General features: G+C 47.0%; 1 protein-coding gene across 7 annotated transcripts in view; it reads right to left on the minus strand.

The window, feature by feature from the left end:
• HMCN1 (hemicentin 1) overlaps window positions 1-25,132 on the minus strand; it is a 393,372-nt gene that overhangs the window by 162,715 nt on the left and 205,525 nt on the right. For all 7 annotated transcript variants that reach the window (XM_061634028.1, XM_061634030.1, XM_061634029.1 and 4 more), the window contains 6 exons: window positions 24,624-24,799; window positions 22,445-22,541; window positions 13,799-13,921; window positions 7,095-7,256; window positions 5,511-5,792; window positions 2,567-2,734 (listed from right to left, as the gene is read on the minus strand). In XM_061634028.1, the coding sequence (XP_061490012.1) occupies window positions 2,567-2,734; window positions 5,511-5,792; window positions 7,095-7,256; window positions 13,799-13,921; window positions 22,445-22,541; window positions 24,624-24,799 (1,008 nt within the window). The remainder of the gene's footprint in view (window positions 1-2,566; window positions 2,735-5,510; window positions 5,793-7,094; window positions 7,257-13,798; window positions 13,922-22,444; window positions 22,542-24,623; window positions 24,800-25,132) is intronic.

Genomic DNA, 25,132 nt, shown 5'->3' on the forward strand with positions numbered 1-25,132 from the left:
TGCAGAAGGTCACAGGTTTGGTGATGGGATGGCATAAGAAGAACCCTCTGCATCCTGCATGCCCCTAGGGGGGTGCTGCATAGTGGCCGAGAGATCCCTGGCCAAATCCACTAAAAGGGAAACCCTGGGTTGATCTTTCAGCTGCTGAAAGATGTGATCTGATAACTGTAGTGGAGACTGATTGTATCCACAACAGGGATGATATGCCTTTCCTTGCCAATGGTGTGTAGGGGGAGAAGAGGGAGGGAGCTGGCATCCTTCCCCATCTGTAGCCTGAACAGTCTGGTAAGAGGCAGACGTGTCTGTAAACGCATGAAATCCTCAGGTGAGGATTTGGTGGAAAAAAACTAAATCCAAGCCAGAATGGGCATGTATGACTTCTTTCTCAGACAGTGACTCTTGGTCTCTTTGAGTCCTGAAGGCAGTGCTGTGCAAGTCCCTCCCCTCATCTACGTTATGTTCACCAGAGGCCCGCCTGGTCTGGTCTGTCTGTCTGCAAGCCGATGGTGGTACACCATCTGAAGCCACCCTGCCTGCTACATTCAATGCCTCAGCCACCTCCAGCCTGCCGGAAGAGGGGCGGGCCATGGCCATCTCCATCTGGGCGCTCGGCCCAAATGAAGGCCCTGAGGTCTGCTTGGGTAATGGCAGTGGCGTTGGTCCCGGCCTAGGCAGGAGTGGTTTGGGTGGGAGCGGCTTGGGCCTCTTCTCCAGCCTATCGGATTTGCAGGCAGCTTTCCGCATGGAGCAACTGTGCGGCGGGTCTTACGGGGGCTGGACGCCACAGGCATCTATGTTCCCGTTGATGCTGTGGGGTGGGGAGCTGGTGTATCTTGTTGCAGCCAAAAGAGTAATGCCACGCCACTGGTTTAGGTGGGTGGAGGGGGACTCCTCCTGCGGCTTGTGTCCTGGGCGCTGCTGCTCCGGGGCTTGCGGATGTGGGCTGCTGCTCTGAGGCGGGAAGGAAGTGTCGATGACTTAGAAATGCTGCCGCTAGATTCTTGTCTCCACGGGCAATAAGGACCCCGTGAGGGGGGGTGAACAGCTAAGAGAAGCGGTAGTGAGCCCGTTTAGGTGGAGGGGAGAGGTGCTGGGTCCTCCCGTAGGGCATCCCTTACAGACTTCTCACCCTTGTGTGGTTAGGTGGAAGAAGGGAGGGGAATCCCTTTCTTGGCTTGCATCACACCGCAGAAGGGCTCCGGGGGGGGGAAGGGGAAAAGAGGATTTTGTTGTTGTTGTTTAAACGGGGGGAAGGAAAGGTCAGAAGTAAGAAGAATACAAAGATAAAGACAAATACACGTAATGAATATACAGGCCTGAACACAGAGCAGAGAGAGCAATCAACCATTGTGTGTGAAGGCACACTGAGCTGGGAGCTACACAGAACAGGAAGTTCCTGCAAAAATCAACAGTGCTCTTCTGCCTTCAACTGCTAGGTGGAGCTACTTACTGATATCATCTTTCCATACACAGGAGAAATGTGCACTTCTCAGATGTTATGAAGCACTTGTCTGATGCAAACATGCATACAAATATGTTATTAAGAAGTGCACACAAGAATGTGCATATTAGAGAAAATAATGGACAAAATAACACATAGAAAACATGCATAACTGCATATAAATATGTGTATACTTAGAAACATGCATGAAAGTAATAGAATCATCAAACAGCAGAGTCTGAAAGGTCCTATAAGGCCATCGAGTCCAACCCTCTACTCAGTCCAGGAATCCATATTAAAGCAGCTGCCTCCTGAAGGCCTCCAGTGTTGGAGAGCCCACCACCTCCCTAGGTCATTGGTTCCATTGTCGTACCACTCTCAGTTAGGAAGTTTTTCCTGATGTTCAGTCGAAATCTGGCTTCCTGTAACTTGAACCCATTATTTGCTATCCTGCACTCAAGAGTGATTGAGAAGAGACCCTGTGACAACCTTTCAAATACTTGAAGAGTGCTATTATATCTCCCCTCAGTCTTCTCTTCTCAAGGCTAAACATGCCCAGTTCTTTCAGTCTCTCCTTATAGGGCCTTTTTCCCCAGTCCCCTGATCATCCTTGTTGCCCTCCTCTGAACCTGTTCCAGTTTGTCTGCATCCTTCTTAAAGTGTGGTGTCTAGAACTGGATGCAGTATTCAAGATGAGGCCTAACCAGTGCTGAATAGAGAGGAACTAGTACTTCACTTGATTGGGAAACTATACTTCTGTTAATGCAGCCTAAAATGGTATTTGCCTTTTTTCCAGCCACATCATCCTGTTGGCTCAAATGCAGCTTGTGATCAGCAAAACAATTCCAAGATCCATCTCTCATGTAGTACTGCTGAGCCAAATATCCCCCATCTTGTAACTGTGCATTTGGTTTCTTTTTCGTAGGTGTAGAACTTTGCACTGTTAAATTTTATTCTGTTGTTTTCAGTCCAATTCTCCAGCCTATCAAGATCACGTTGAATCTGTCCTCCAGAGTATTAGCTATCCCTCCCAAATGTCTATCATCTGCAGATTTGATAAGCATCCCCTGCACCTCCTTTCCACACACTTGCAGACCTTAAGTAACTCCTTCCACTTCCCCTTACCTGACATGATTCTTACAGAGTTGCTCAAAGAGACAGGCTGCCCATATTTCAGCCATGTTATTGATGGTTGAGGAATTGCTGAAGCTTCACAAACCAGGGTGACAGGATTTTTCTCCACAACACTAATATTTTCAGGCACAGTCAGGTCACCTGCAATACTTGGAGGGACTGTAAAAAAAACCCCACACAAGCAGAAGCAAGACACATAACACATTATGAAATTAGGAATAGCTGAAACCTTTTCCATAATTCGTAAAGGAATAAATAATTAATAGGTCAAAACAATGCTTTTGGCCACATTAAGCAACTAGTGCTTAGAACCATCATCAGTGGGGCAATAAGGTTCTTGATTCAATGTCTGCTCCAAATCTTCAAACCTCTCCCTTTCAATGATGCCAAGAGAGGAGGTGCATGCAGGCTGCAACGCTGGGAACTTGGATGAGCCTGCAGCAGTTTCCCTTCCTTCTCACGGAAAAAAAAAGAACTATGAGACAGCTTCCTTACCTCTGGACACAAACATAGCTGGGAGAGAAATATCCAGCAACAAAGGAGCATTGTAGGAAAAAAGGTGAGTATAGGAGAGGGCAGAATGGGAAGACACCTGTCATTTCTGCTTAGGTACCATCAGCCACTACAAAACCCTTTTGGTTACTAGCTTGGTGGGGGAAACCCGGCTGATGTGCATACTTGTAGCTAGAACATACTTTCCCAGTACTCAATGCAGTCATTCTGAACTTCTAAAAAAATGCAATTTACTCCCTGTAAGCAAGCACTTGCTTTGCGACAATAGTTGCTGTGCAGACGGTAGGTGCACATATGATGTGGGTTCCTATTGGACGGTGCCTAGGATTTCTTCCTTAGGTTTCCTTTACCACAGCATGCCATTTGATGACCTTTTAAAAATTAATTTATGTGAAAATAATATATAGATGGCCAATTCTTATAAATCTGCATTAGCAAATACGAGCAAATCTATTGATGAATAATTGTTGGTGGACAATTGCCCTATCCTCCCTTCCCATCCCCACATCCCCCCATCCCTCCTTCATTTCCACTTCTCTGTTCAAAAAGCTCTTTGCAGGCTGTCGGACCTCCTCTGGTGTAGAAAACAAGACAAAAAGTCCTGTGACTAGGTTATGCCTATTTCTGGTAAATGAGGGCTGATTCCCATTTGCCACAACTCCTGAAATATCTGGAGAAGTCCACCTCCACTTCATATTTTATCATGTTTATATCTTGAATTATTGGTGGCAGAATTCAGCGAAGGAGTTCTGTCAGTGCAAGGACTTCTGGCTGCACAACTGGAACATCTTTGCCCTCTTCTCTCCCTGCACACAACCTAAATCTGTTCTGAGGGTTCTCTCAACCCTCTGGAACAGTTTGGGGAGGGCGCAGAAGGCATGTGGGGAGAGGACAGGGAGGGGAAGTTCTGTTGCACAAATGGAAATCTTTGCACTAACAGAACATTGGATACTACCCTGGAACACAGGAAGTTGCCTTATACTGAGTCAGACCATTGGTCCATCTGGCTCAATATTGTCTACACTGGCAGTGGCTCTCCAGGATTCCAGACAGTATTTTCTCCTAGCCCTTTCTGGAGATGCCAAGGATTGAACCTGGCACCTTCTGCATGCAAGGCAGATGCTCTACCACTAAGCTATGGCCCTTCCCCTAAGGGTGCTTTGGCAGCATAAGTTGCAAATTGGCTTTAGGGATTGCTCCTCCTTTCTACATTAGGTAGGAACAGACTTTACATCAGTAACACAATCCCTGCCGTTGGCACTCTTAGGTTTACACTAAAAACCTGTGTTGTTTTTGTCTTAGAAAGTCCTCAGATAACTGAACTTACTCTCCCAGGCACCCTAATAAATAGTAATTTATCAATATTTTTAAAATATCCAGTTATTTGATTAATTTGCTTGCTATGATCCTGCACATAGTTGTTTAAATCCAATTTACTTAATTGGGATTTAAGGCCCAAGCTACACATTACATTTTAAAATTAATTTCCAGGCATGGACTCCCTGATGTTCATTGGGAGCACAGTTCAAAATGGCATTGTGTTACTTAAAAAAAAAAAACTTATCAGACCAGAAAGTAACACAAAGATCCAACCACTTTCTCAGGAACTGAAATAGTTTTGGCAATATTCTAGTAGTTTATCATATCTTTCTCTTTTTGCTAGGGAAAGGAACATTTCCACATTAGGAGCAAATCTGCATTTTGCATATTTGTAAAGCAAGTTCAGAGTCTTTCATTCAGAACAGATTAAGTTTAACTGCTATATATCTCAATCATGTTATGCTTTTCCCCCTGCTGTCAAATAACCATGCACATTCACCCAGGCAACCTGCTTTATTCAGTTATGGTTATTCCACCTGATGCAAGTAAAACCTCAGTTAGCTGCACATCCCTGGTGCATCTCTACTGATTATTGGGAATACACACCTGCCTTTCACACTGTATGGATTTACTGTAGTAAACACTAGCATACCGTAAGTACCCTCCTGAGATCATCTTACATGCACAGGAGAAAGCAAGTATGATTCACTTCTATTTCCTCTTCCAGCATTAACACAAGGTATCCAAAGGAGGGGAAAACATGTTCTCCTTTAATGTTCTCCCTGCCTCCTGGCAGGAAAATTCATGTTTTGAAAGAAACTCAGAAGTGTGGGGAAAGGAGCCGCAAGACACTAGTACTTGCTCTCTACACCATTTCCTTGAAATATTGGAAGCAGTTCTAAGGAAAACAACATATTTTTTGGCTAATACAGTTTGGGGTGCTGGTACTCTTAGAAGGCAGCCAGTAGGAGGAGCATTTTGGGAAAATTTTGAGATTGGGAAACTCCCAGTTAATTTACACTACAACATGGCACAGAGTAGAATAATTGATTTGGCACCAAACATTCACCACTCTTCTGTTGCCCACATTTTCCTCACTCACCATGAATGCTTAAGTCGTATTTCTTGTCAGTCAGTCCTGCCACATTCACAGCAATGCACACATAGCGGCCAGTGTCCGACACTTGAGTGTTTCTAAGTTGAAGAAGACGTCCTTCATTCAGTATTTCAACTCCTCTCCCATTGACTAACGGCCGTCCATCCTTCATCCAGGTGACAGCTGGCACTGGAATACCTTCGGCCTTGCATTCTAATGAAATATTATTCCCTCGAGTTGTGGTTACATCTAACTCTTGGCTTTCATTGTCCAATATAGTTGGACGAACTGTTCAAAGATAAAACAACATACCAGACTTTAGCATAAAAAGTTCAGCTTCCAAGGGCCACACTAAATCAGAAAAATCCAACACAGCAGTGGGGCCAGGACAAACTTGTTGCACAACAGATTAGGCAATCTATTGTGCAACAAAGTTACCAGCAATATTGCTTATGCATTCTCTTACAGAACAACCTTTCGCTGGTGCAAAATAATTCACCAGCGAAACAAGTATACACCTAAGTGACTTTGACTTAGTGTTACATTGGATACAACCCATGGTGACATAGAAAATCTATGACTGGATTTCCCAAAATGCAGCTCTCAGTGGGGAAGGAATAATTCCTATTATGGACATCGCATGGGGAAAGTAAGAGTTTAAACTGTTTGCCCATGCCAATCTCCCCCTCCAAGTTGCTAGTAACTTCAAAGGGGAAAACATATATGTCCGATGGTTGCACCCCATGGCATGAAGAAAGTGGATAGAGAAAAGTTGTTTCTCCCTCTCTCATAACGCTACAGATCATGGACACCCAATGAAACTGAATGTTGAAAGATTCAGGACAGACAAAAGAAAGTACTTCTTCATGCAGCGCATTGTTAAACTGTGGAACTCACTCCCACAAGAGGCAGTGATGACCACCAACTTGCATGGCTTTAGAAGAGGATTAGACAAATTCATGGAGGATAAGTCTATCCATCGCTACTAGCCATGATGACTATGCTCTGCCTTCGTAGGTGGAGGCAGTATGCTTCCAAATACCAGTTGCTGGAAACTGGAGGGAGCGTACTCTTGAACTCAGTTTTTGTTTGTGGGTTGCCCATGGGCACCTGGTTGGCCACCGTGAGAACAGGATGCTAGACTAGATAAGCCACTGGCCTGATCCAGCTGGCTCTTCTTATGTTCTTAATAGCAGCTCAGGATTAATCATGACAACAGTACTGGGGTACAGGGTCGAAAATCCTCCTCCTGCAACCCCAACCCAAATCCCCTCTGCAGCTGCTTTTAGCAAGAGAAACAAAAGATGGTGGGAGATCCAATCATAGATCTCCCATGATATGTTTAGTTTAGCCCAAAGCTTTAGCAAAATCCTCAATGCTTCTTATGCCTATGGGTAAGCTAAATTGATATTTATGAAGGGGAACTACAAGAGTCCACTTTAGGGTCTTATTCAAAACAGAGGGTTGGATTTGATATAATCGTCTGCTCCGTTCTTGTTCTCTGATTGCAAGCCCTGCCTTAGCCATCACTCTTACACAGTAATTGTTTCCAAACAATAAACACCACAGACAATTTATATGGTGACCTACCATATACTATCAAATTATATTCCTTCTTTGCTATTCCAGCAATGTTTGAAGCCATACACATATAGGAAGCTGTGTCTGATTTGTCAGCAATAGAAATTTGCAGCTGCCTTCCTCCAGATAAGATCCTGACCCTACCTGTAGAATCGGCCAGCAGTGGAGAACCTGCAAGAGAAACACTCTTTCAGATAAAAAATACAGAGCATAGAATATTACACATACTGTAGTTCAGAGTTCTTTGAACCTGACTCTGTTCCAGACATATTTTCTGTTGGTAGGTCAGCCATAATGCAGAAGTAACAAACGTTCAACTCAACCCTCATACAGTCAGTGACGGATGGACACAGGTATCACTGTGGTTATAGAAATCATTGTTGATAAGATGCTAATAAGTACTGCCTAAACTATAGCATTCACCTCCATTTTACTGTGGATTTAGGAGATATACAGTCTTGACATGTAGGCTCCATAAGAACCTGTCCATGTGATCAGAAATCAGGCAGGAAGACTGACAGGTTAGAAGTTGTATTGTTTGTATCCAATATGTGTCCTGGCTGACTGGAGAAGAAGACGGAAGGAGGAAGAAAGAGAAGAGACATTTGGTCTTACCGTGAAATTGGTCTTCTCTGTGCATGTCAAAGATGATATCAGTTGGGTAATTAGCTCCACCTGGTGGTTGAAGGCAAAAGAGTACTGCTGACATTTTACTGTAGATCCGTTCCTGGTCTGCGCCTGCTCCGTCCTCAGTTTTCGATGACAAGCCCACACGAATGAGACCAACCAACATCACAAAGAATGACAAGACAACAGTACTCATACACTCTCTGCTCAAGGTCTAACAGCGCTTGGAAAGGTAGCCCAGCCCTCATAGGGAGCGGCCCTGATATCATCTTTGACATGCACAGAGAAGACCGATTTCACGGTAAGACCAAATGTCTCTTCTCCTGTGCATGGAAAGATGATATCAGGTGGGACATACCAAAGCTGACCCATGTAGGGTGGGAATACCGCTGGGCTGTGGCTACTATTGGTCTGTGAGGACGTGCTGTAGCACTCTCCTCCCAAAGGCTGCCTCAGCTGAAGCATAGGAGTCTATTTTATAATATTTAATGAAAGTATTGGGAGTGGCCCAAGTGGCTGCCCTACAGATCTCCACTAGAGAGGCATTATGGGAAAAGGCTGTTGATGTGGCCGCTGCCCTAGTCGAGTGAGCCACTAGTCCGGCAGGACGGGCTAATCTTAGAGAGGCATATGCCAAGGATATGCACACCTTGATCCACCCGGCTAGTGTAGACGTAGTCACCTTATTTCCCAGGGATTTTGGGTGAAAGGAAACAAACTATCTGTTTTCCGAATTGGCTTTGTCTTGGAAATATAAACTTTAAGGGCTCGTCTCACATCAAGAGAGTGCCAGGCTTTCTCTAAGGGGTGGACAGGATTCGGACAGAAGGATGGCAATACCAGCTCTTGCTGGCAATGGAAGGTAGACAACACTTTGGGATGAAAGGAAGGGACAGTATGTAGGACTACTCTGTCCTTATGAAATACACAAAAGTTTTTATGGACAGACAGGGCATTCAATTCAGACATTCTACGGGCCGAAGTAATGGCCACCAGAAACAAGACCTTTAAGGACAGGAGACGGAGGGAAACTTGACTCAGAGGTTCAAATGGAGGTCTTTGAAGAGCTGACAAAACTTTATATAGGTCCCAAGTTGGGTAGCGATGCACCGTAGGTGGTGCTGTGAACGTTGCTCCCCTGACGAAACGTTTGACGAAAGGGTGAGACCCGATTGGATTATCTGGGGATCTGGAGAGAATTGCTGATAAGGCTGAAACCTGGTGCCTCAGGATGTTAGGTCTGAGACCCAAAGATAAGCCGTCTTGCAGAAAAGACAGGATCTCGTTGACCCCCACTTTCCGAGGAAGAATTCCTTTCTTCCGTGACCAGGATGAGAAGGTCTTCCATGTGCTTTCATAAATTCTGAGTGTGGATGGGCGTCTAGAAGCCATCATGGTTTCCAATACTTGGGGAGAGATGCCTTGTTTCAAGAGTCTCTTCCGTTCAAGTTCCATACATGAAGCGCCCACCACTCTGGGTCCGGGTGCCGGAGCTGTCCCTGAGATAGCAGATCCCTTCTCGCTGGGATTTTCCATGGCGGTTCCACCGACAGGTCGAGGAGGTCTGGAAACCAAGGTTGGCCACCATGGAGCCACGAACAGAACCGCTGACCTCTCGGCACGAAGTTTGTTGATCACCCTGGGGATAACTGGAATTGGAGGAAAGGCATAAAGTCTCCCCGGAGGCCACCGGGAAGTTAATGCATCTATCCCCTCCGTGCCTGGTGTTGCATACTGGGAGAAGAACCTCTTCACTTGCCGTTTGTGACTGGTGGCAAACAGGTCTACCTGCATGCGGCCAAAACGCTCCACTATCTGACAAAATGCCTCTGGGTGAAGTCTTCATTCTCCTTGAATCAGCTTCTCCCGACTGAGCCAGTCCGCTTGGCTGTTGTCCTCCTCCTTGAGATATTCTGCCGCTATCGAGTCGACATTGTTCTCCACCCACTGGAAGAGGAGAAAGGCTTCCTTCTGAAGAAGGAGGGAGCGTGTGCCTCCCTGACGGTTTAAATAGGATTTGGCCGACACGTTGTCTGTTCTGATAAGCACCGCCCTTAACCGTCTGGTGCTCGCAAAGTGTCTGAGGGCCAGACGAACTGCACGTAGTTCGAGTAGGTTGATCGGCAGTGTGGATTCCTGAGACGACCACGTGCCTTGAATCATCTGCCCGTCGCATATGGCTCCCCATCCGGATAGGCTGGCATCTGACGTTATCAGGGTGTGCAGTGGATCCTGGAAAGGAGCGCCTCGCACCAGGTTGGGCTCGTGGGTCCACCAGAACAGCAACTGCTGAACCTGTGGCGACAGAGTTGCCATGCGGTGGTGTCTGGACGCTATGTCGTTTTGGAAGGGTAGGAGCGCCCACTGAAGTGTGTGGGAATGATGACGTGCCCATGGCATCGTTTGGAACGTGGACACCATCAAACTGAGAAGTGCTGCCAACTCCATCAGGTCCGTAGAGGGGGAGGATAGGACCTCCAACGCTACTTTGCGAATCTTGCTGATCCTGTCTTGGGACAACGTAATGAGGCCGTGTTGTGAGTCTATAGTCGCTCCCAAATGTGTAATGCGTCCGGATGGAAAGAGATGCCTCTTGGCTTCGTTGATCAGGAAGCCATGATCCTTTAGACAGGTCAGGGTGACATGGAGGTCCTCCCATGCCTTGTGCAATGATGGTGAGCGGATCAGAAAATCGTCCAGATAAGGAAAGATATGAATCCCCAGTGTCCTGAGGTGTGCCACCAGGGCAACCACGATCTTCGTGAATGTCCTGGGAACAGACGACAGGCCAAAGGGCATAGCCCTGAATTGATAATGGTCTTGTCCCACCGCGAAGCGAAGGTACCTTCTGTGAGGGGGAAAGATTGGTATGTGAAGGTAGGCCTCCCTCAGGTCGATAGAGGAGAGGAAGTCCCCTAGCCTCAGCGCTTCTTTGATCGAAAGTAAGGTGTCCATACGAAATTTGCGGTATTTTATGAAGGAATTTAGACACTTGAGGTCTAACGCCGGCCTGGACGAACCGTCTTTTTTCTCGACAGTGAAGAACAGGGAGTAATTTCCCAGGAATCTCTCTCCTGGTGGGACCTTCTCAATAGCTGCCATGCGTAGGAGATGGGAAACTGACTACAAAACTTTGCCCCTCTTGTGTGGATTCGCTGATAGAGGGGATGGAATGAATCTCGCCGGGGGGTGGAAGAAAATTCCAGTCGAAGGCCATATTGAAGGGTGCGTATGACCCACTGATCGGAGGATAATTCCTTCCATCGGTGAGCAAAACATTGGAGACAGCCTCCCACCGCTGAGGCGCAGGCGTCAGAACTGACTCCTGTTTCCACATGACTGGGATGCAAAGTCGGATCGACCAGGGTGTTGCTGGGACTTAAGCTGGCTGCGCTGTCTGTTCCAGAAGGGACGGCTGGAACAGGCATCCTTCTGTCTTCCAAAGGAACGTGAGCCCCGAAAGGACTGCGACAAGTGATATGGATGGAACGAGCGACAAAAGGCTCTTCCGTCATCCCTTTTTCTGGTGGATGGCATGGACTTTTTCTTTTCCTTAGTTTCCAAGACATCAGCGAGGGCAGTGTCCCCAAATAATTTGCCTCCTACGTAGGGTTCTGAGGCAAGATTCGAATGAGCTGCAGGGTCTGCTTCCCAATGCCAAAGCCAAAGGGTTCTTCACGTGTAGATCCCTGCCGTCAGCGACCTTGCTGCAAACTGCATGGCATCCATAGACGCATCTGCCATGAAGGTAACTGCCTGAGAGACCTTCAGCAGAGATTTGCGTATCCGGGCTGCATCTTGCTGTGGGCCATCCAGCAGGTCTTCCAACCAAAGAAGGGAGGCTCGAGCAAACACCAAAGAGGCTGCTGCTGCCCTGATTGAGAGCGCACTAGCCTCGTGCACTCTTCTAAGCCCCTGGTCCATCTTGCGCTCAGTGGCATCCTTAAGGTGAGCATCTGAGTCTTTTGGATTCAATGATGGGTTCAATAGATTGACTATAGGCACGTCTATGAGCGGGACCTTCAGCTGATCCATGATTGGTTGTTCCAGTGTATAATATTTGTTGGCTACGGAAACCGATTTTTTGAACTGCAAAGGAATGTCGAATTCTGATTTGAGCACCTTTGGGAGAAGAGAAGGAAGCTTCAACACTCTAGACTGAGGCTTTGGATCTGGGCATCCTGCTGATACTCTCGAGATGGATGGAGTAGGAGGATCCTCTGCAGAGGTGAGAGTAAGGGCTTCCATCGCCTTGCATAGCAGAGGAAGGAAATGAGCCTCTTGAAATATCCTAGTAGATAAAACCTCCTCAGATTCCGATTCTCCACTCCATTCCTCTTCATCCAAGACGATCAAGTCATTTTCTGTGTCTATAAGCTCCTGCTCTGGGGGCTGCAGGTGTCTGCCTTGAGATGCCGCGTAGGGGTCTGGGGATGCACGGCTAGGGGAAGGTCGTGGATTTGCCCTCAAGTGATCTGTAGGTGGATGCCGAGAGGGCTGTGAGCCTGATGCAGCTTGAGAAGACAAGTCTCTAGCCAGATCCATTAGGAGGGCATCCCTAAGCTGCTCTTTGAGTTGTTGAATTGAATGTGCTGATAGTTGTAACTGGATAGGGCGAGCCTGAGTGTGAGATGAGTAGAGCCTGTGCCCTTCAGCATCTTGAATCTGTTGGACAGGGATTGGTTCCTCTAAAAAACCTGTAAAGCCCTCGGGAGAGGAGGTGGTAGAAAAAATAGCATCCAAGGAAGGGTGAGACTGGCCGCCTTCCTCATCAGACAGGGGTTCCAGGTCCCTCTGGTCCCTTGTATGGTGGACAGGAGCTTGACTGTCTCTACAGGTCCCCTTATATGGGACCGGTATCCTGCCTTCCGCAGCTACTCTGCCCGCCAGAATCTGAGCCTCAGCCACCTCATGCCTGACGGTAGAGGGGCGGGCCACTGCTATTTTGGAATGATCCCCCGAACAAAGAGACTGCCCTGATCCCAGGGTGGGAAGGGGTTCTGATACTGCGCCTGTTGCTGGCATGCAGGGGAGCGGTTTCAACCCCTTTGAGAGATGTTTCGTTTTGTGTGTGGCTTTCCCCATCGCGGGCACACACTGCGGGACTTATAGGGTTAATGAAGACTTGAATGTAAGGGTCTCGCTGGTGGTGACTGACAATGTTGCCTTGGGCCAACAGCTGGGCGAAGCACGAAGGATTAGCGGCCGCAGCCGTCCTCTCTGCTGCAACTGTGCGTCTGCCCCCCCCGCCCACCACTATACAGCGGGGAAACGAAAGCTGCTCGCAAAGGGAGCACGAAAATCTAAGTGTCGGCCTGGGCACCGAGCCCCGGTGAAGGCCGCCTCCAAGGTTAAAGCTGCCGATGCTGTGGCTTGTAGACCAAGAGGAACGGCAGGGAATTCGGCCGGGGAGGGAGCCTGAAGAGGCCGACGGCTTCAGGAGCCGCGGGGAGGGGAAAGGCCGCGGGAAAGGACACAAGGAATTTAAAAAAAAAAAACTTTTACAGAAGGGGGAGAAATAAGACACACTGAGGGAAAGAAACAACAAGAAACTAACACGCAAGACCTAAAGAACAAAAACGATACAAGCCTGAACACACTGAGGCAGAGAGGATCCAACCACTTTCGGTGAAGGCAAAAGAGAAAACTGAGGACGGAGCAGGCGCAGACCAGGAACGGATCTACAGTAAAACGTCAGCAGTACTCTTTTGCCACTAGGTGGAGCTAATTACCCACCTGATATCATCTTTCCATGCACAGGAGAAAGTAGGGACAGGATGAATTACATCATTAATGGCTCGCTGGCTCCAATAACTGCATGCCTTCACTTGGGTCAGTTTAAATAAAGGAGGAACAAGATTATCAGAAAGCAATGTATGTTAAAGTAAACAAATTTTTAGAAGCGAACAGCCAAATCTATATTAACTACTGCAGGCTATACTAACCATACTCATGTTTAGGAGGCTAAATGAAGGGGTGGTTGTGGAGGGGAGGGTTTGAAATAAGTAGGCACCTATGCTCAAAAAAGGAGTTGAAAGGAATACTTAGCTCTTGCGGGAAAGCCCTCACAAAGAGTGGTGGCTTACCATTCTTTCTCCAGCTGAGGGCTGGTGGTGGAATTCCACTGGACTCGCATATTATACTGATGAGGTTTCCTTCAATTACAGTCAGATGAGCAAGTATATCTGAACTGTAAACATTTGCTGGCACTAGAGCGTGGAAAGATAAAAAATAGCTGATGATCTGTAACTAACAAAATAATACAATAATCAAATGTCTTCAACACTAGGCCACTTAAAGAATCAAGGAGAAGACATCAGAAGCCAATTCCTACACAGACCTTTATTTCAAGTATTGAATTCCTCACAGCCAAAATGTGGTAGTAAACAACATGCGCAAATGAGTATCTTAGTTTACACAAGATATTTCAACAATGTGCACAACAGGAACAAAACATTTCTATTTGACTCTCTTCTTTCGGTGTTTAAAATAGTAAAGAGATACAAAAGCTTCAGTGCTGGCAGCAGTAAGACTTCATAGTGTAATGCACCAATTTCAGCAATTTATTTCAATTTCATCCATTTTAAACCCACAATCTCACTAAGTCTCCAAGAAACAAAGCCTTTAACCTATGCTGCTGAATTCTGCCATCTTCTATATCTGAAGATAGCCCTGGAGAATGGGCTGATAAGGCTGTCCAATATTACTTCTGGTCCCAGCATGCAAGCAAATAATATATTTCTAAACAATCACTCACAGATGATTTTCACAGGCAGATCTATGGCTTCCATGAAAATTGGGAAGAAGAATAATTTTGAAGTAAGAGGAATTGGCTTTTAAGGAGATCTAGGTCAGGGGTAACCAATGTGGTGCCCTCCAGGTCTTGCTGAATTACAATTCCATTCATCCCTATGAAGTCCACATTGTTCCACTTAACTGAATGCCACTAAGTACTTAACGGCTCCAGCATGTAAGCTGCCCTTACAGCAGACCATGGGAGCAAGCCTCAGGCTTGCATATCCTTCCCCACCACAGACAGTTCTTTTGGTAAATCTTAATTGAGTACCCCCCACAAATGAAATCCATCTGTCAATAAAATGTACCATTGGTCTCACCTGAAAGGTGATTTTCATAGGAGTGGGCCATCACTGCGGGTAATAGTTCCACCTATCGTGCGAAGGCAAGAATGTTTTTGAAGTCAAGACTAGGGGCGTCAGGCCCCTCCCACTCTCCAGTTCATTCGTAGCGAGTCTAAAAAGAGATATCTAAAAATACAAGAACCAGGCCAACAGGCCCGCCAGGAAAATAACATAATAGTCACATGCATAACAACACGACTCTAACATAACAACATAACAGAACTAAAAGTCTTGACTTCACTCTTACATTTAAATATAATAGCGTAACAATAACATGTAACCCATTTATAATATCTCTAGTCATCCTCCAACTGGGAGGGTCGTGATGGCCCACTCCTATGAAAATCACCTTTCAGGTGAGACCAATGGTACATTTTCCATAGGAGGTGGGCCATCACTGCGGGATGTACCAAAGCAGCCCATACAGGGAGGGACCACCCACATGTTAATCCTCATTAAGAACCTGTTGCAACACTCGTCTGCCAAAGGGGGCATCGGCAGAGGCATAACGATCAATTTTATAATGCCTTATGAACGAGTGTGGGGTAGACCAGACTGCAGCCCTACAAATATCGGCAACAGGGGCATTAGTGGCAAAAGCAGCCGAAGTGGCAGCTGACCTGGTAGAATGAGCCGTTATACTAGCTGGAACTAACAGCTTCAGGGACTCATATGCTAAAGTAATGCATGCCCTTAACCAACGGGATAAGGTAGAATTGGATACTTTATGCCCTATAGACCTTGGATGAAAGGATACAAACAGAGACTCCGTTCGTCGAATCTCTTGGGTCCTAGACAGGTAGGTCTTGAGAGCCCTCCGGACATCTAACGAATGCCAAGCCTTCTCGAGAGGATGGGTAGGATTCGGGCAAAAGGAAGGCAAAACGATGTCCTGGTTGCAATGAAAAACTGAATCAACCTTGGGACGGAAGGATCAGTCTTCAGCACAACAGAGTCCTTATGGAAGACGCAGAGGTGTCGAGCAGAAGACAATGCGCCCAACTCCAAAACGCGTCTGACAGATGTGATTGCGATCAGAAACAAGACCTTGAAGGACAGTATACGTAGGGGCACAGTCCTGATGGGTTCAAACGGAGGGCGTTGCAAAGCCTGCAGAACTTTCGGCAAACTCCATGAGGGGAATCGATGGACAACAGACGGAGAGCGTAGGGCGACTCCCCTCAAAAAACATTTGATGAACGGATGTGAGGAAATATGATCACCAGGAGAGGACACTGAAAGAATGGACAACAGAGTGGACGCATGTCGACATAGAGTGTTGCGTCGAAGTCCCATCATAAAGCCGCTATGGAGAAATTGCAGCACCTGATGCACAGTGGCCTGGGATGGATCATGGTGGTGGGACTGACACCACTTGGAGAAAGCCACCCAGGTATGTTGATAAATACGAGTGGTAGATGGTCTTCTCGAGGCCAAAATAATATCAATCACAGCGTCAGACAGTCCAGCTGACCTCAAATGTCCCCGTTCAAAAGCCACGCTGTTAGATTGAGCCAAGTAGGGTCCTGGTGCAGTACTGGACCCTGGGATAGGAGGTCTGGCTTGACTGGAAGTGTCCAAGGATCCATCATTGACATTGCCAGAAGATCTGAGAACCACGGTCGGCGTGGCCAAAATGGTGCTATCAGAACCAGCTGTGCCTTCTCGGTTCGCACCTTCCTCAAAGTTTTGGCTAACAATGGTATGGGAGGAAAGGCGTACAATAGACCGTCTGGCCACGGTATTGTCAGAGCATCCACTGCTTCTGCTGTTGAGTCCAGGTATCGGGCAAAGTACCTGGGAAGCTGGCAATTGCGACTGGAAGCAAACAGGTCGATTGAGAGGACGCCGAACCGACACTGGAGACGATGGAAAATGGCTGGATGAAGTTTCCATTCTCCCGGAAAGACCTGTTGTCTGCTGAGCCAGTCTGCTGTCACATTCCAAATCCCTCTGAGATGTTCTGCTTTCAGGGATTGTAGATGTTGTTCTGCCCAGACAAAGATGAGGGAGGCTAAGTCCTGCAGAGGACGAGACCTGGTGCCCCCCTGTCTGTTCAAATGTGATTTTACACACGTGTTGTCTGTTCGAATGAGCACATGGTCCAAAGGGAACAGAGACTGAAAATGACGTAGAGCTAAGTGGACAGCCTTTAGCTCCAGCCAGTTGATGCTTTGAGTCTGCTCTGCGGTGGACGTACTGGGAGTTGCAGTGGGCTCCCCAACCGATGAGGCTGGCATCTGTGGTTACAATGGTTCTGCGGGGTTCTCTGAACGACGTGCCCTTGGAGAGGTTTTGAACCTTGGTCCACCAGCAGAAGGAGAGGCGCAGTGCGGGGCTCAAATGAACTTTGCGATGGTTGGAGCTGGCAATGTCCTGTTGAAATGGCAACAGAGTCCATTGAAGGTGTCAAGTGTGGGCTCAAGCCCATGGCACAATGTGGATTGTAGAGATGAACATCCCGAGCGCTCTGGCGAGAAGCATGACGTCTGCGGATGTTTGTTGCATCAGGGACCTTGCGATGCTTGTGATGGCAGTGATGCGAACTGGAGCCAAGAAGACCATTGCCTGCAGGGTGTCCAACATTGCCCCTAGATGTAGAAGGCGTTGGGTTGGTTGGAGATGGCTTTTGTCGAAGTTGACAAGCCAGCCGTAGGCCTGCAAAACATTGAGGGTGATCGTTAAATGATGATGAGCCAGCTCCTCAGATTTGGCCCGTATTAGCAGATCATCCAGATATGGGTAGAGATGAACCCCTTGAGTCCGGAGATAAGCCACTAGGATGAGTAGCACTTTGGTAAACACTCTTGGAGCAGAAGAGAGGCCAAATGGCATCGCTCTATATTGAAAGTGCTGGTGGCCAAAAGCAAACCGAAGAAACTTTCTGTGGGCTATGCAAATGGGCACATGGAGATACGCTTCCTTAAGGTCGATAGAAGCCAGGAAGTCTCCTTCATGCAGACTCTCCGTAATGGAGTGGAGTGATTCCATTTTGAACCTGCGATATGTTACAAAACGGTTGACAAACTTGAGGTCCAATACCGCCCTCCATGATAAATCTCGTTTTGGCACAGCAAATAGGAGGGAGTACACCCCTTCCGACCTCTCAGTTGTGGGGACTGGCTCTATTGCCGCTATGTCCAAGAGGTGTTGTATAGCTGTCTGCATGATTCTGTGCCTGGCTCGTACCCTTGGGCAAGGGGACAGATGGAATCTGTCTGATGGGATTGCCCAAAACTCTATGGCATAGCCATGACTGAAAAGCTCCCTGATCCGGGAGACCATAGTGAGGCGCAGCCAACGGTCTCCAAAATGAAGTAATCTGCCACCTATGGGCAGTGTGTTAATACTGTTTGCGTTGGCGAGGACCTCCCCTATATGAGGACGATGAGTTGCCCCTGCACCCTTGATACTGACCTCTGCCCTGGAAGCGTTGGTTCCAGGAGCCCCTGAATGAAGTGGGGTCATAGGATCTGAAGTCGCGGCCTCGTCCTCCTGGCCGCGTTCCTCGAAAGGGCTGGTTAGAATGGAAGGAAGGAAATCGCCTGAAAGGCCTGTGGTCGATGTTCTTGACAGTGGCCAGAACCGGTTTGTGGGCGTCCTTTGGATCAACCAGCACTGCCTTTAGAGCTTCCTCGCCGAAGAGTAGAGATCTGGAGTAAGGAGCCCTGGACAGATTCATTCTGGCCGCTGAATCAGCTTGCCAGTGGCGAAGCCAGAGGGTGCGTCGAGAGACTATTTGAGCCGTCATGGCTCGTGCCCCTAATAGAGTGGCATCCAAAGTGGCATCGGCCACAAAAGCTGCTGTCTTACGCAACTTCAATAGTGCTCTTCTGAGGGCGACAAGATCAGGGTTAGTGTCCTCTAGAAGATCATCCAGCCACATCATAGATGCTCTGGAGAAAATGGAGGCTGAAGCGGAGATACGCATGGAGAGGGCAGTGGCCTCGTGATTCTTGCGGAGGGCGAAGTCTATTCGTCGCTCAGTAGTGTCCTTTAGTTGGGATTCCCCTTCCCTGGGCAAAAGAGATCGTGAAACGAGGCAAGCGATTGGTTCATCTATGCCAGGGATGTCTAACTTGGTGGCAAAGTCCGGAGCTAGGGCGTAAAGCCTGTCAGCCAGGTTCTTGAAGCGTCGAGCTTGGAATGGATGAGCCCATTCTTCAGAGGCCAATTTGGCAATTGGGTCCGGCACCGGGATGTAGTGTTCAGTAGGTGCAGGGGATTTGAGGACCTTGGCCCCTTTGATAGCTAGAGCGGAAGAAGTTGAAGGCGCAGTCTGGAGACCAAGAGTATTAACTACCCTGCGTGCTAGCGGCTGATAGTCTGAGGCATTAAACAAACGATACGATGTATCCTCCTCATGATCTGAATAGTCGCTCCAGTCATCTCCTTCAACATGGTCAGTGAAGGTTGACTCCTCCGCATACGAGGCTTCGTCAATACATCTGCCTCTGGCTACGTCAAAGGGATCTGGTGAACAGGAAGGATGAGCTTCATGACACGCACGTTGGTCCATGTTGAGTTGAGGTATGGCAGGAACTTGTGGTAGTGACTGCATTTGGGTGAAAAATGCCAGCATGGCTTGAAGTTGGGAGAGGAAATCAGGAGACAGCTGCAGCCCGGATGTGGCAGATGTTTGTGCCTGAGGAGCTATTGGAACAGATGTTTGAGGCGGTAAAACGGAGGGAGGTTCGTTAGGCGAACACTGAGCGGGAAAGCCAGCAAATTCTTCCTCGTTAGAGGAAGCAGCAGGGGAATGAAGTATATCGCTTATGTGTGCCTGAGGTGCTGTGGTGGTGGTTGGCACAGAGACATAACGTGGGCGCTTTGGTTTGCTATGGCTGGAAAGATGTTTTGTCTTAGCCAGTGCTTTAACATGTCTGGTCTTAGTCGCCTTAGAATGTTGTGGCTTGGCTGTTTGTGACATGCCTGGCTGATCTGGCATCATATTGGATGATTGCGACATGCCTGGCTGTTCTGCCATCTTATATTAACTTGGGTGCAGTACACGGCCACAGAGGGGGCAGGATGTAAAGACCCGAACTGGCACAGCGTACGACCACGGAGGGGGTAGGATACACTGGCAGATGGCTAAGTGCACTGCCACAGAGGGGGCAGGATGCACTAAGGTATCAGCGTTAATATGATATAGGCTGTATTTTAGACTTGGTACACTCAGATTAGTGTTGTAGGCTGGATTTCAGGTGTGGTACACGGCCACAGAGGGGGCAGGATATACCAATATAAATCAAATTTAGTACAAGTGGTACACGGCCACAGAGGGGGCAGGATATACCAATATAATCAGATTTAGTACAAGTCAGCCACTAAGATTAAAGCTCCAGCCTTGATAATACAATCCAGCCACTAGGATTAAAGCTCCAGCCTTGATAATACAATCACAGTAGATTTGTGTGAGTCAGCCACAGAAATTAAAGCTTCAGACTTGGTGATACAGCCACAGTAAATTTGTGTGTAAGTCAGCCCTGTGTAAGTCTGCCTGCAACATGCATACAACACACATACAGATAGATAGCCTGCAGGGAAGGTATCTGTTGGTTAATAAAGGGTAACAAAAAAGGCGGGAAATTTGAATTCAAAAAATGGCACCCGGAAAAAAGAGCGGGAAAAAATGAACAAAAATGGCGGAGAGAGAAGGAGCAATGGCGGCCGTCTGGAAACGAACTGGGGGAAGGGCTGCCCCGCACAGTCTCGCCGGAGGAGCCGCAGGGCCGATAGCCGTACTAGCGGCTCTAAAAAACCCCAAGGAGGAAACAGGCAGAAGGGGAAAGGCAGCCGCCGCCGCCGTCTGCAAAGCTCTTCGCGGTGGGAAAATTAAAGCCACGGAGCGAGGGTGAGCTCAAGTAAAAGCGCTAATGAGAGATCCGCAGCCGCCGGCTTCAGGGGGCGAGACCGGACCCGGGCAGGCTAAAAAAGGTGACGGGGTAACGCCGGGAGCCGCAGCCGCAAGCTCCCGCTGAGATCAGAAGAACCGCAGCCGCGGTTTTTCAGAGAGCATCACGGAGCGCGGCTAAATGCAGCCCAGCAAGGCAAGCCACTAGCAGCCGCAAGCTCCCGAGGGAAGCGGCAGAGCCCAGGAGAAGAAGAAAAGCTTTAAAAAAGGGGTGAAAGGACGAAGAGAATCCGCAGCCGCGGTCTCTCTAAGAGCTGGGGAGTAATCCAACAGAGGAAATAAACTGCCCAGGCAAGGGAAAAAGTTCCCCAAGAAAAGTCCCCAGAAATCGGATAAGCAGTTAAACGCAGTTAAACACAAGACGGAGGGGAGGAGGACACTTGGGAGACACACAAGAAACAATACCTCCGCACCCTGTCAAACAAACACACAAACAAACACCAAAAAGAACTTAGCTAAATGCTACGCTATATAGATCTCAATCTTGTTCGTACGAAGGCAAGAATGAACTGGAGAGTGGGAGGGGCCTGATGCCCCTAGTCTTGACTTCAAAAACATTCTTGCCTTCGCACGATAGGTGGAACTATTACCCGCAGTGATGGCCCACCTCCTATGGAAAATAGTCAGAGCTTGGAAAAGTTACTTTTTTTGAACTACAACTCCCATGAGCCCCAGCCAGCATGGCCACTGGATTGGGCTGATGGGAGTTGTAGTTCAAAAAAAGAAACTTTTCCAAGCTCTGGGGGAGGTGGATGGAAGGATCATAATAGCCAGGCCAACACATAGAAGGATTTATGTGCACAGCTCCTGTCAGAGATGACAGGGGAAAGTGCATTTTTCCTAATGTTATGCTCTGGCACACTGGCAAACTCTAGCCAACTGAAAACCCAAACTGACACAAGATCCATATCAACCACTAGATGCCACCACCTCTTCAACAGGCAATACATTAATCTTCCAGCAATTGGAGCTTGCTTTAACTTGTTTTCGGGGATTGTGTAGCATAATAAGGGACATAGGAGAAATACGTTTGGTTTGCATTATAATGTAAGGCTACCAATTTCACTCTTTCTGAACCAATACATGAATTAAAATGCAGATATTCTTCAAACTTTGCACTTCTCTGAATTTTGTAATGTGCTTCTCTCAGCCAAAAGCACATGCAAAAATGTGATTATTAGGGGAAAGTGCACACAAAAGTGCATATAAAGATGCATGACATCAGGGGAAATCTATCTATTAGGCAAAATTGCACACAGAAAAGTATATTTTGGGGAAAATGTATAGGAATGTTTGGGCATTTTTTTAAAAAAATCACAAAAATTGGGAAAATGAAACTGAAAGAAACCATAATTGTCAGATTCATCCATCCCTGATGGCATTAGATCCTGGGTCCCTGGCAAAATTACCCAAATCCATTCTAGCATCAGAGGCTCAAACCTCTTTGTTTCACATCCAAGAGGCCAGGAAATGAACCAAAATTCTCAGGGTTTAAAGTACAGACACAACATCCAGTATTGGAAAAACAGGTCTCTGGAACTGCAGCACAATTGTGGTTATGCAGATTTCTTAAATCCCTTTCCTAAAATGCACCTAGGTTTCCCAGTAGCACCTGTTTCATTCATGCCTGCAGTTTTGTTCTTTATAAGAATGACTGCAAAGGTTGGAAACCTTACCCCACACATTGACATTGTAGTTCTTTTCTGTTTTCCCAGCCACATTTGTGGCTTCACAAGTGTAGCGTCCAGTGTCTTGAGTTTGCACTTCTTTCATCTAGCAATTTAAAAAAATCAGTTATGTATGCATCACAGTATAGCATTACCTTACTTGCAACTTTACTCACTGCCTTTGAAGCTTATTGGGGAGGCTTACTGAAAAGCATTGTTTTCCACTTTTCCTACCTCAGAAAATATATAAAGTATTCTCTCTACCATCCTGTACAGCAAAAGCTGGTGATCCATCAGCTAGAAAGAAGTTCTTGTGATTACACTTACCACCAAGTTTTGCCTCTAGGAAGCAATTCCTAGAATGGTTTAACGATCAGTGTCTCTTCCCAGGGAACTCTGGGAATTGTAGCTCTGTGAGGGGAATGGGGTCTCCTATCAGCTCTGAGCACCCTTAACAAACTACACTTTCCAGGATTCTTTGGGGAAGTCATGACTATTTGAAGTGGAATAATAGTGGTTTAAATGTATGGTGTGAATGCAGTCCAGGGCTGATCCAAAACACTCTGCTGCCTGAAGTGGAGTAACAAATGGCACTCTCCTAACTCTCTGTTCAAGGGGCACATAGCACCCAAAGCCCGTCACATTATTTTGGCATCTGAGGCAGTAAATCCCACAGTGCCCCCCCCCCGAGCTATACAATTACAACAATAATAAATAAAATAATTGTCTGTCTTTTCATGACACCCAGGTTGCTATCTCATTGTACCTAATGGAAGAGCCAGCTCTGACAATAGCAACCTAGGAGTAGGAAATAAACATCAAGGACAAAAGATGAGGTTTTAATCATTTCTTAAAGCATGACTAAGAGGTGAATAGCCAAATATTTAGGGAGAGACAGTACCATGCATGAGCGATCACAAAGAGAGAATGCTTGGAAATGAGAAACAGCTGAAGAGTGATTTAATAAGAAGATTAGTGTTTGAGCAACGGAGGAACTGAGGGGAAGGGAAAGAGAGGACAACAAAGAGAGATAGGAATGGGCAAGACCATGAAGAAACTTAAAGATTAAAAAAGAAGATTAAACTAGGAAGTCAGTGGAGGGAAACATATACTATATGTGACATAGACTCATGGAGGAATTTTGAGGGAAGCAAAGATTTTCAGTAACATTAGAAAAGTTATTCAACAGGGTTTCAAACTTTCTTAAATTGTCACAGAATTTGACCTGAAATGAAATTCAGTGCAAGCTTGGATGGTCTTAATGAGCCTAAACCTCTGCAGCAATTCTACAGAAGTCAATTAATTTCAGTAAGTTGACAAAATTCCACAGAGGATTTTGCCTATCTCACACCAGAGACTTCTCTCCAACAGGCACAGGGCCTAGAGTGCTGATTCCCTGGGAAAGACCAACAATATCAGCCCTGACTGGCTGGTTGGGTGGGTGATTTAAAACACAGCTTCTAGTCATGTAGAATCTACCTATGGATAAGCTGCCCCCAAGCTGTTTGGTGGACACAAATTATTCTGATTTGTTTGTAGGGAGGTTACTGAGCAGACATCCTGATTTGCTTCTGGTGTTTATACATCTTCCTGTTAATCATTCATTCATTCCACGCTTTTCAGTGTATTTCCCTGTCACTTTCCTAACTGCAGAAAGTTTTTTTAAGTGGATTTGTTGCACTAGGGCAACAGAATGCTTTAACCCACTTTAATTGCACAAACCTCAATTTCCCAGTATGTGCTTGAATCCCTCGTGCGGAAGAGTGACTGTTTGGAGGCACCCTTAGTGTCAAGAGTCAGAGCACCAAGTGGCCCTTGTGTAATTAATGGCAGGGATCATAAGGATGAAAGACCAGTGGTGGCTGGTGCCAATTGGGGCTGGCAGGGCAGAAGGTGAGGAGACCAACAGTAGGCACAGCCAGAGCCGGTGACAGGCAGAGCCAAGTAATTCTCAATTTGCCCCCATCCTCCTTCCTGTTGAGTTCTACAAGGGGCAACACTAAGACTGAGGAGGAAGGGAAAGGTGACAGGCAGAGCCAACCCCTGGATTAGTTGTAAGGAAGAGGGCAGGCAGGTGGGGGTTGGCGGAGGGTAGACTGAGGTTGGTGGGGCAGTGCCCCACTTACCCTGACCAGCCTTCACTGTGAAAGACCTATGAGATGAAAGCTTTTTTTTCTTTTTAACTTACCTTCAACACACTTCCACCTTCCACAATGCTGAGGCCCAGTTTCTTCAGCAATGGCTGACCATCTTTCAGCCACGTTAGGGTGGGTGGGGGGATGGCATCACTCTGGCAGTGGAGTTCTAAATCTTCTCCCATGATCACAGAGACATTCTGTTCCTCTCCCATAATGTTTGGTGGAACTGAAGGAAGAAACGGTTTGAGATTTAATGTCACCTCTTGTTACTGAAGCAAAGGAAGGCAGTACCTTCTACAAAGCAGTGGCCTGTTGTCACTGGTCACAGAACCGAGGATAGGCAAGAACTCTGAAAGCTTATTAGTCTCCCATAAAGAACCTCTAATTAAGGCTGTTTTTCTGTACGAATTCTTTCATTGTACAACTCTCCCTCCCTGCCCCATTTTTCTCCCCAAAACTGTTGCTTCTATTATCTAAGTAATGCTGAATTTTCAACTTCTAATATCCAAATTAACTCAATTGCTTCATGTCTATAAACCCATGACCTGCATGTAAACAA

The sequence above is a fragment of the Rhineura floridana genome, chromosome 6 (assembly GCF_030035675.1).
Source record: "Rhineura floridana isolate rRhiFlo1 chromosome 6, rRhiFlo1.hap2, whole genome shotgun sequence".
NCBI lineage: Eukaryota > Metazoa > Chordata > Lepidosauria > Squamata > Rhineuridae > Rhineura > Rhineura floridana.